Source organism: Callionymus lyra, chromosome 3 (genome assembly GCF_982586985.1).
Source record: "Callionymus lyra chromosome 3, fCalLyr1.hap1.1, whole genome shotgun sequence".
Taxonomy (NCBI): Eukaryota; Metazoa; Chordata; class Actinopteri; order Syngnathiformes; family Callionymidae; genus Callionymus; species Callionymus lyra.
In genome coordinates this window covers 33,310,180-33,321,727 of record NC_141820.1, presented here as the reverse complement: position 1 = coordinate 33,321,727, position 11,548 = coordinate 33,310,180, and the positions used below count along the sequence as shown (strand labels likewise).

The window sequence follows — 11,548 nt, the reverse complement described above, 5'->3', positions numbered from 1 at the left end:
ATTTGTAAATTAAATGCATGTTATTTATATTTTAATATATATATATATATATATATATACAGTATATAATTATGACATATATTATGCTCTAAATATATATGTTTATATATTTATAACATTATAATTATATTTTCTTGTATCGATTAAGTCAAATGTTCAGATCAAAAGTATATATGTCGATATTTGCTTGTACAAATATTGAAACATGAACAAGTATATATACTTATAGAACTAAACACCAGTGCACTGCAGTCTTATTATTATGCTAGTACATGTAGGAGATGAGCAGCTGAATAATGTTGCTGTTCTAGTAGAAGTATTAGTTCAGGTAAAGCAGTTCTTGCAAACAGAAAATCAGATAATTGTCGTGACATTAACGGCAGCTCAGGTAAAAAAAACACTTACCACCTGTAACATAAAGATATTATCCCTCTACAAATAAACCTTAGCTTTAAATTAAGGGGGTATTTTATTAGGAACAACACCAGGATAGAAACTGTATCACTCTTTCAGATTTTTGGATCATTTCGCGTTAAAAGACTGGATTTGCTGCAGGAAACATCTTGTCTGCATCATGATTACCTCGCTTGTTTGTCATCACAGCTTGTATTCACAAGTGAATGGTTGAGCAAGGAACGCCGTAATGGAGGTAATACCGATGATGTATTCGTGCTTAATCACTCAACATTTATGTCAACTGCAACACGTGCATTTACAGGACATCTCAACACCATGAAATGTTCTGACACACCACAACATACTCCAGCGAGGACTCGCACGGCTTTGACAAAACACAACCAACATAACATTTAAACTGACAAAACATGTCTCCAAAGCTCAAATAATGATGACATATGTCATCCTAACTCGGTTAAATCAGTTCAACGTTCTTTATAGTTCACAGAAATACCAGGATCTAGACAGTAATATGAGGTATAGATCAATGAAAGATAAAGACAATAGCAGAATATAGAAAAGCCAAACAAAAGGGTTACAAGAATAATACAAGATGAATGAAGCAGCAATAGTGTATAAATAATATTTTATCCATCATCCATGTGTTTAAATGAATAATGATCTCCCCACATAATTTTTTTTTATTCAATGTTTTGTTGTTAGTCATGGTTTTACATAACCTTCCTTTGTTGTTTTCCATCTTAAATTTAACAAATAAAAGACGTCATCGTTGTATCATCTCTGTAATACTGTGATGGCTTTGACAAAAGGCATGACCTGTCCAAGGTGACCCCGGTTACTTAACCTACAACGCACAATGCCAGCAAAACAGAAATAATGTTGTTTTTTTTGTTTAAAGAGAAAATAATCAATCAGTCTTTGTTATCAAAAATATAAGAGGTAAATAAATGTTAGTGTATTCATCTATAAACTATATGCGCCAAAACACGCCACAAATGACCAGCAAATTGATTTAATATTCTCAGAATTCCCAAAACATATTAACTTGTATTCATTTGAGAAAAAAAGAATATCAAAATGAACACTCGTTTGCATCACTTCCCTATATGGCCACAGGACGGCGACATCGAGCACACAGAAACAAGCTCTATAAAATCAAGCCACAAACAAACAACACAAACGCAGAATCATCCTAAAAACAAGCATCGATGACTTTAGAATGTGTGTGGATCAGATGAAGAGCAGCAGCGAGGCGGACAACACGCCCGGAGACACTTAAATAATGAACAGTGTCGCGACTGAGGGAATAGCAGAGACGTTTTCTTACCGTCCCATCTGGACCAGGACCACGGGCAGGGGTCGTCAGGTGTACTCACCGAGGACCCCTGCTGTGTCCCCGCCATGAACGTCAGTCTTGTTGTGGGTCAGTGACGCACCAGCTTGTATTCCATTCATCCCGGCGAATCGTCTTCTCTTTTAAATCCAATTCAAAAAAAAGCGTCAAATCCCCGCAAAAATGTCGGGAGCGTGTCTTTGAGGGAGTCGAGGGTCGCTGGTGAAAACATCCGAGTGGAGGGCCGTTACATGAGGAGCTGCTCTCTATTGGAAATTATATATATAAAAAAGTTCCTGTTCACGGTGGGCAGTCACGTGATACGCCGCAGCCAATGGGCGGTCGAGACGAGTCGTAAAGTTGTATTGCCGTGTTGTAAATTTTCATAAACAACAGCGGATTTATGGGCCAGAGCTGGAGGGAGAGATGCTGGGAATGTGAGGAGGGGGAGGGAGGATCAGAGAGGGAGGGGACAGGTCAGCGAGAGAGAGAGAGAGACGCCATTTTAGCTGAGGAAGGAGCCACACTTTCATCTGCAGACTGCAGCGTGGCTGCGAGTGCTTGTCTACTCCAGTCATTACGGTAATCGCATTATCCAAATTAACGCACCGGCATTCCGTAGAAGTTCAATTTAATTTCAATGCTTGACTTTGAACTGAAAGTTTTTCATTTAACACACATATTTCGGCGGATATAAAAATGCTGCCTGCTGTTTACTGATTATTACAAATACAACTGATTTTTTTTTAATCGCATAATATTTTATTGCGAATATTCTTTTTACACAGCTTTTGCAAAATCTCTTTTGTAACGATCAATAACCCTTATATATTTATATATATATATTATGTTATAACAATTAAAATTAAAATAAGAAACACATTTAATATTGGGACTTTTTTGATTTCGCATTTCCTCTCTGGTGTGACGGCGCAGTTCATGAGAGTATTTTTATTCTACCGTTATACAAAAATATACTAGAAAATATTTCGTGTTAACATTTGTCAAATAAAGTGAATAATACAATCCCAGGTTACTTCCTTTTTCCGATCAAATACTCATTTAGCTTGTATTATTCGGGATATACCAGAAAAAACGCTAAAAAGTTGACGAATAAATAGAGCTATAAATATGACATACAACCAAAAATTGTTTACGTTTAAGTTTCACATGCAAGACTTTTTACTTTTACGTTCTAAGAATGTAAATATAATTATTATTACAAAATCATCTCTGTTTTTATAGTTACATATGAGGGAACGGAAATAATAACTGACTATACTGTACTCTAGTTATTTTATTCATAAAGATATAAACACTAAAACGAATGATTAAAAAAAAATCTGAAATATCCATTGAAAATGGGTTCTTCACAGTGATTTATTTTTACAATATATTTATAGATATATGCAACTTTCCTCTGAGCCTTTCGTTACTCATTATAAAGATCTGTGCTGAAATATATTATCTGTAGCTTGAATGTTGAATCAATCTAAATATTAAATAACATAATTCTTCGTTTCATTGAAACTAATACGCCAGAAGTAAAATATCTTTAATTTAAAACGTGTAAAATCCACATGACCCGTCATTGTCATCTTTCTTGAAACGATGTCGTTTACTGCGTTGAAGAGAATATTCAATGTTGTTAAACTGATGTATGATATGAAATAGAATCATATTTTATTTATAATTAATTTGAAATTGACCCCTTGTTTTTTTTTTCTTTCTTTCAGCTCGAAGCAGAATATTACTGCTTCATTGGACGATAAAGAACTGCTGCTCCAATCGTGAATAATTATTGATACAGAAGGCGTTTGGGTTTGTTTTCCTCAATAAAACTCAGTGATTCATGCGTCGCGATCTGATGACTCATTCATTGACTTCAAGTTTCCAATTAAACGCCGAATGAGATATAATCCGATTATCTTTCTCCCTCCAACAAACAACGGGGTTTCCAATCGCACGTATCGATCCAAAACAAATGTGTCCGGACCAGTCCCACCAAGTATCATCTCCTCAGTGGCGCAGTCGCAATCAGACCCGCAGCTGATTTACGCACCAGGCCGCTCTTTTACAGCCACAAAGGGGGAGAAGAGTAATAGGAGTGCACGGCGTAAACCCCCAGCGGCAAAAGTCTATTCGCACACACACACTGGCCAAATGAATTTATGGCTCCAGAACTCATTAGTTGTGCAATAAAAGTTTTACGAGTCTTCACCATGCAACGGCGAAATGAATTGAAGCAGCGACAGAAGAATCTCCCCAAAAAAATGCTTTGAAATACCTCATGTTGTCATCCGAAGCTACTTCCGGTTTGTCCAGACGAGAGGTCAGAGGTCCAAGTGCTTCTGGTTCTGGCCAAACTACGCTGTGTTCGTCCGGCATTCGGCACCACGAGAGCTCACCGCACCGTCCACTCCAAACAGATGACCGCAGCAGTCCGGGGCCGAACCTCTTGGCCCTGAAGACCATCATAAGAACTCATATTTCCCACTCTCTGATTTGTTGGCCGAGAATCCTCAGTGTCGTTTTTATGAGCTACTGTGATATATGACAGCAATACAGGCGAGATTTACACCATTTTGACTCTGGACCAGAGCGGCCAGTCACGTGACTCTGTACGGGCTGTGTGGATTAATACACGCGTAAACAAAGACCAGGAAGTATCTGGTCATTTTTGTACCATTCATAAACACATTATACACTATTTCACAATTTTACTTGACATTGTGGTTGTACTATACAATAGTATTTAAAATACTTATACTATACCATACTATACTATACTATACTATACTATACTATACTATACTATACTATACTATACTATACTATACTATACTATACTATACACAGCTACGTTAGTTATTTAAATAACATCATAGAAACATAAATATTTTTAATCAAACGGCTATCATCAATAACTAGCTAAAATGCTTATAAATATTGTGATACTACTACTGAGAAATACCAAAACACAGCGCCTGAACGATGGCAATATTTTTTCTGTTCACCTAAAGTTTTAAAACATATTATTATTTATTAGAATAGTGCCGAGTCAATTTATGGTATACATAGCAATACATAATAACTCTTTGATTATTGCTATGCAGCACAGAGACTTGTTATTATTATTATTACGCCGAAGCTGTCTTATATGATCCTGACGTTTAATCCTATTATTAGTTTTAATAATTTAACCGATGGATTTACATTTCTATATAGGGTCTTAAATTGTTTACACTGTGTATGTGTGTGTGTGTGTGTGTGTGTGTGTGTGTGTGTGTGTGTTTCCACATCTAGGATAGATGTTATATTTGGAAAATTAAAAACAGAAATTTAAAATTAATTGCCATTCGTGTGATTTCACTTGCATTATTATTCGATGATTTTCTTGTTATTAATGTTGAACAGAATAACGCAGTAATAAAAATAATAATTTAAAAAAAGTAATTTTATTTAAACCGCCTCAAAACTTGTATCGACCAATAGTTGGGGTAAAACCCAGAACGAAAGCAAGATCTCACACCGGAGTAAAACAAACAAACGTGCTACAAAAAGTGTTGTTGTTATTTTAATCCAAGTCATTATAATGATGTCAAAATAATGAATATAATAACGTAAATTGTTTTTATGATGAAATGTATATATTCTTCACCATTGGGGTTAACTTATTACATGATGAATCCTACATTTCCTGCTATTAATGTTTAAAACAATAGCGTAAATATTTTATAAACAAGTAGTCATTTTTATTTTAATACTGTTAAGATAGTAGCCGATATTAGATATATTTAAATAAAGATATAAATAAATGTATATTTGTACAAGTGAAACACCTAATAATAGAACATCGAATCAATAACTAATTTCTATAATAACTCCAACTATTGTCTATGAAAAGTGTAAAATACAATTCGGTGCGACTATTTTGTGTATTCAACCTCTATCTTCTTAACTTTGACATGTTTATATTCATATATAAGAATATATGTTTTACTGGTGAACACTATAAACATTAATGTCCGCAGTCCTAAAATGTAACGACAGGCCATGTTCAATGGAAGTGGGTAAATATCTGTATTGCCACCGTCTGGTGAGACTGTGGTACTGCATGGAGAGGATTGATCTTTTATTTGTTTTGAGTAAATAACACGGAGTAAGAATATGTGGAGTGCGCAGCTCGATGACCACGTTTGTGCATGAGAGTTTTAATGTAAAATAACATGTTAAATATACAAACCTTACATGGTTTTATTGCGGTTTCTCCTCGAGGATCAGAGGGCGGACGGTTCCCAGGTACAGAGACAAAGAGCAGCTCCAGAGTGACCGTGAGTCCTGCGCGTCCCCGTCGGGAAGAGTCCAATAAAAAGCGGATCATTTCCGCTCGGCCTTTTGTCCAAGAGCGCAGTCTCACAGAAAGAGAAGAAGAAAACAAATGGGTGCCATTCTGGAAACAGCCTAATTGTGTCTGGACGGCCATAAAGCCATTAAAAGTGGAATGTCAGACAGTATAGCAGACCAGGCGTTTTATTGCACTGTCTCTCGCGAAGGCTTTGAAGTTTGGGTCCATCTGCGTCCCGCGAACGCGTCACAACAGCAATCCGGTCAGACGTGTATATCTTCATTTAAAGAGAATCATCCGGCCACAGCACTTCCCTGCAGCCTTCTAATTGTAGCTCAATCTCCCCCAACAAGTTGAGACTTGAAGGCACCTTCAACATGGATTTGAAAGCCTTTTTTTTCTTCCTTTTTGTGTCATATTCTGTTTCATGATCTTTCGGCTCAGAAACAAGGAGCTGTAGCAGCGACCACAGCGCTTGTTTCAAACCGAGCTTCAGCTGTCAAAGCCTTCCCTGTCTCTTTTTGTTTTGTGTCCTCTTGCCTCGTAGTGCTTTGCACCTCATAAAAAGTTATAGCAGTAATTGTCTTTTATGACTATACAGCCATCCGCCATCAACTTTGGCCGCCAAGAAGCCTGTAAGGATATACAAATATATTCTCTATCAGCTATGACCAACATTTAAAATACATGTATTTAAATGAGTGGTCAGTTTATGAATATAGTTTAATTTAGAAGATAGAACATGTAAAATACTTCAGCATCGTTTCAACAGCGTGTTTGTTATTTGACTTTTCACATGACTTTCTCAAAAAAGTAATACACACAATTATTAATAATTCAAATGAAAACGAAAGTCGCACAACACACGCGTACAAAAATATATAATATAGGGATTTACAAATGAATAAAGCCATGTAATGATCCAAGAAACAGCTCCTCAACAACGAGTCGATAATAGTTTACATAATTCATCTTGTATCCATCTCATGACGCGTAGTTTATAGTCAGTGGACAACTTCGTTGATATTAAACCCGCAGGTTGTTGTCGCCTCCTCGCAAATTCAAGTGTGAACAAAAGCGAACTGTGTTTTTTAATCTGATTTTTTTCCACCAGAAAAATTCGTTCAAAAGGATCAGTGTTCCAAAACACAATATTGAATCCGGTGTTGGAGAGACTGTGACGTTCTTTCTCAACTCGTGAAACAGACGATCTATCATTCTAGCAAAAACAACTCATTTTAAACGGATGCTGGTAATAAATATACTGGTAGATTCGACACCAACAACACACAATAACACACTTCGGAGAGGCGCGTCAATGGTACAATTCACGTGTAAACGAGGTTGTTGTTTAGTATTATACTAAACAACACATGTATTTGCTAATATAAGTCAAAATGTGGAGCCAGGCGAAACATTACATATTGAATACAATGTCAACAGAAGAAATCTCACATTAACTCAAACGCATTATTGCTTGAAAATAAAGTAATATTCACCAATATTCTCTATTATTTTGACGTTGACAGAACTTAAAATAACGGCCAACTGCTGCAATTCGAGCGCAATAATCGTAAACCTTTATTTTAGCAGGATTTCACCAAAAACTGACCGGTTTATCCAAAACGTGCATTTCATATTGTAAATCTTTTGTGTGGTCACTTGTCTTATTATTTTCAAGACAATCAAGGTTCTATATTTGACGTTTAGACCCTTCAACCTTTCTAACCATTTTCTAACATCCTGTCGGTTTGTTGGTTTTCTCTCGCAATAAAGGAATAAACAGTTGAAGAACAGGTGACTCCTGCAGAAGGCAAACAGGAACACACACACACACACACACTCGGACACACACAAGGCGCTCACGCTTTTGCAGATATAATTTGTTTTATTTAATAAATAAAGTACAAATTACATTTGTGGATTCGACCAGCGGGCCGTGAGGTATTCCATAAGCAGCCTACAGGGTTAACTGAAATTAGTAACAAACACGTACATGTGGTAAACGAACAGAATCTCCCTGACAGTCCAGACTATCTTCGCTATACTCTAAGTGGGACAGGTTATATGTTCTTGTAGGTAGTTGATGGACATCTAGGTAGTCACTCGTGTCGTGGATTATAACTATGTGGAGAGTTATCCAGAAGATGCGAGCAGTGAATCAGTCAAAGTTCTACCAACAGGGAATAAACAACATTATTTTTTTTAATACAAACTATGGTGACTCTGGGAACATACGACAAATAAAGCTACAAACACACACATCCATAAAACAAAGGACGACATTAAGGAGGTATTAATTGAAAATAAACGTGGGCACTGTTAAAAGTGTGCAATAGAAAGGTAGTCGCGTCAAACTGGTAGTCGCCCAAACATGCTTTTATACAAACACATAATCCCGTTATACAGATACTGAAAAAAGCGCCCGCTCTCACTGTCACTCGTCCTTAGATGCGCCCTCTTTGTTAAACTTCTTCATCTTCATCCTGCGGTTCTGGAACCAGATCTTGACCTGTCTCTCCGTCAGGTTGAGCAGCCGGGCCACCTCGTAGCGCCGGTCCCGGGTTAGGTACGTGTTAAAGAGGAACTCCTTTTCCAGCTCCAGGATCTGGTGCTTGGTGTACGGACAGCGCTTTTTCCTCGTGGCGCTCGCGTGGAGCCAGTTGGACACTGGGTTATCTGGGAAGAGTGGGGGGTTCGACACGGGTGTGACGGCGCAGTACATGGCTTTACAACCGCGGTGAGCTGCCATAAGCGACAAATGTGCGAGGACTTACTCGGATCCAGTGCTGGTTTTTCCTCCGCCTCCTCGTTCAGGTCCACTGCTGCCCCGGATAGTGGGTCTTTATCCACGGGCGATGCCACATTGGCGTAGTCGGAGAGCAGTAGCGTGGTGTGTGAGACATCGGGTCTCCCACTGAAACCCTCTGGTTTGATTCCGTAGTGCGCGGGTAATCCGGCCATAGGCAGCGAGCCGGACATGGGCTCCAGCATCCACGACTGGTAGCGGGTGTCAGTCTCGATCGGGCCCTGCGGGTGCCCATAGTGGTGGTGGTACACGGTGGGGAACTGGGTCGGGACGTGGCTCCAGGACGCGCCGAATACAGGCGCTTTGGACGGGAATGTGCAGTCGCTGTGCTCGTTGATGGACGGGGGTTGCCGCGGAGGCTGGAACCCGGACCCGGACTGGAACCTCGGCACCGAGAGCTCCTCGCTTTCCGGCAGAATGAGAGAATCCACATAGTAGCTGCTCACCGCTCCGGATGTCGACATGGCAAAGAGCGGCACTCTCACATGTACGCGGCGGAATAAAAAAAACACACACACACACAGGGCACAAACAAACACACACACACCAGCCTCACAAAATGTTGGGAAATCTAGTAGCAACTTGGCCCCTCACACCACGACAGTGGGCTTGTAACGAGGAGACACGCCGGCCCGCCATTGGACGCCGCAGTCACGTGACCGCGCAGCAGAACAATAAAGGATAAATCAATCGCGGCGCTCATTAATGACGCGCGTTTTTAATCTGAGCGGAATATGAGAGCAAATATGACAATAAAACGGCATTTACGGCCGTTTCTGCTCGTTCACACGTTTCAGTCCCTTTTTTTTTAACCCATTTCACCTGTTTTATGATGATTTCCAATGTTTTTATGAGCCGCTTTATGGGACACGTAAGCCCTTTAACACCGACGCTTTTAATCACACACTCGTCTGAGGCCAAAACATTCTTCTGATATTCATAAATACAACCCTGGAGTTGCTGTCTTGCTTTAATTGAGCAATTATCATTTCTTTTTTAAACTTTTATTAACCTAATTGTTTTCCCACTGCGATATCTGCGTTCATTTGTTTTTCGAGCTTGTCTTTCATTACAGAGAGATTATTAACAAGTAAAATAAGATGAAGAAATTATTTGTTTGTAATAAACACATATTGATTTATCATTGAGAGCATATATGTAGCGACCAAGAATTTGTTTAATTTTTTTTAAAGACTATCTTTTGAGCACATAGTTTCTGGTTGAAAAATAACGTTGTTGTTCTTTCGGCTGAATAGTTTGTTCAACTTTCTATGTTATATATTAAACACTATATTATACATTTTCAGCAGTAATTTCAACTCTGATTTGTGAGCCGACATGCTTTTGAATTTACCTGAGACATACAACCACCCCCGCAATATATTTTGGATTTAAAAATGTAATCCCGTGTCGTTTTCTACTCCAAATGTGAAATTGCGCACATGGTAATTCGGTAATAGTTAAAAATAAAGAAGAAAAAAACATTGATCAAACAAACTTTAATATGTATTTGCTTTTAACAAAGGGATTTGTCAATGAATCAACTGTTTACATAACATTTTATAATCGATATAACAAATGCGTAATAGCGGGTGTTTTAAGAGACAAACCAGTACCCAAATACACAAAAACAAAATATATATTTTCCTCTAGTATGTCAAAACGTAAACGAATTATCAAATTTGTGCAGCTATCTCTTTTATCTGCTCGAGTTTCGTTGGATATGTGTGACCTATTTCACGCTTTAGTTTGTTCGTATGCCGGAATCATCGCCGCCATTAACAAAATAACTCGGAATAAAGTTGCACATTCCTGAAGCTAAAAATACATTCGTGTTGCGACTGTGGTTTAAAACTTTAAAACTAAATTAGGTGACACAGTGTGGAACAAATGACAGTGGAAAGGGTCGCGATGACACACGAGTGGTGTTGAATTTTGGAGCTTTATCGAAACAATAGCGCGCATCATTTCAGAAAATATATTATAATTATATTTTGTACATGGAGAGAGGTGTGATTTTTATCCAAACAAATAAAATATAGAATAACATAGGATTAACACAGTATTATTAATTATGTATAAAAACAAATTGGCTCGTTTGTGGAAATATTTGACTTCTAAATTCGTATATTAAAATATATATCGTATTTCCGAATAGGATTCTTCTTGTCTTTTTATTATTTAAGTAAAAATGAGATTTTAAGATGGTTATTTTGAATGATTTTTCTCCTTGGGTTTCTTTGTGCGACAAACGTTTGTCAGATTTAATGGAAACAAAAGCAACGACAGCTGACACACAACTCACAAGGCCACAGCTCTTTGTTTATGACCCTGGCAATAGATGGACACTGATAATGCGCACTCTAGTTTCACCTGACTGGTTGTTGCGCATTATTTGGCTTCAGACATCAAAAGCCAGTGCGCCTCTATTAGTGCACTCAGACACCTTTGGCGCAGGAAACACACCAGCATGCTCTCAGGCTGTAAAACCTAAATCAGGGGGTGTTTTTGTGACGAGCCTGTTTTAAGACAGGGGGCTATTCACGTCTTTTGGCTCTGCTGATAACAGCAAGCGGATCTAAATATCGCCATAAAGCCCCTTCCCCTCCTTTTGTCTGATTGCGCAGCGGAAGCACCATCG

General features: G+C 38.2%; 1 protein-coding gene across 1 annotated transcript; it reads right to left on the bottom strand.

Annotated features, from left to right (window-relative positions):
• Positions 1-8,234: 8,234 nt before the first annotated feature.
• On the bottom strand, positions 8,235-9,537 carry hoxa9a (homeobox A9a). The gene is made up of 2 exons (XM_087787600.1): positions 8,876-9,537; positions 8,235-8,777 (listed from the first exon to the last, which is right to left on the bottom strand). Exons 1-2 carry the CDS (start codon positions 9,369-9,371, stop codon positions 8,536-8,538), a joined length of 738 nt encoding a protein of 245 aa, XP_087643726.1. The 5' UTR covers positions 9,372-9,537; the 3' UTR covers positions 8,235-8,535.
• Between the last annotated feature and the right edge of the window lie 2,011 nt (positions 9,538-11,548).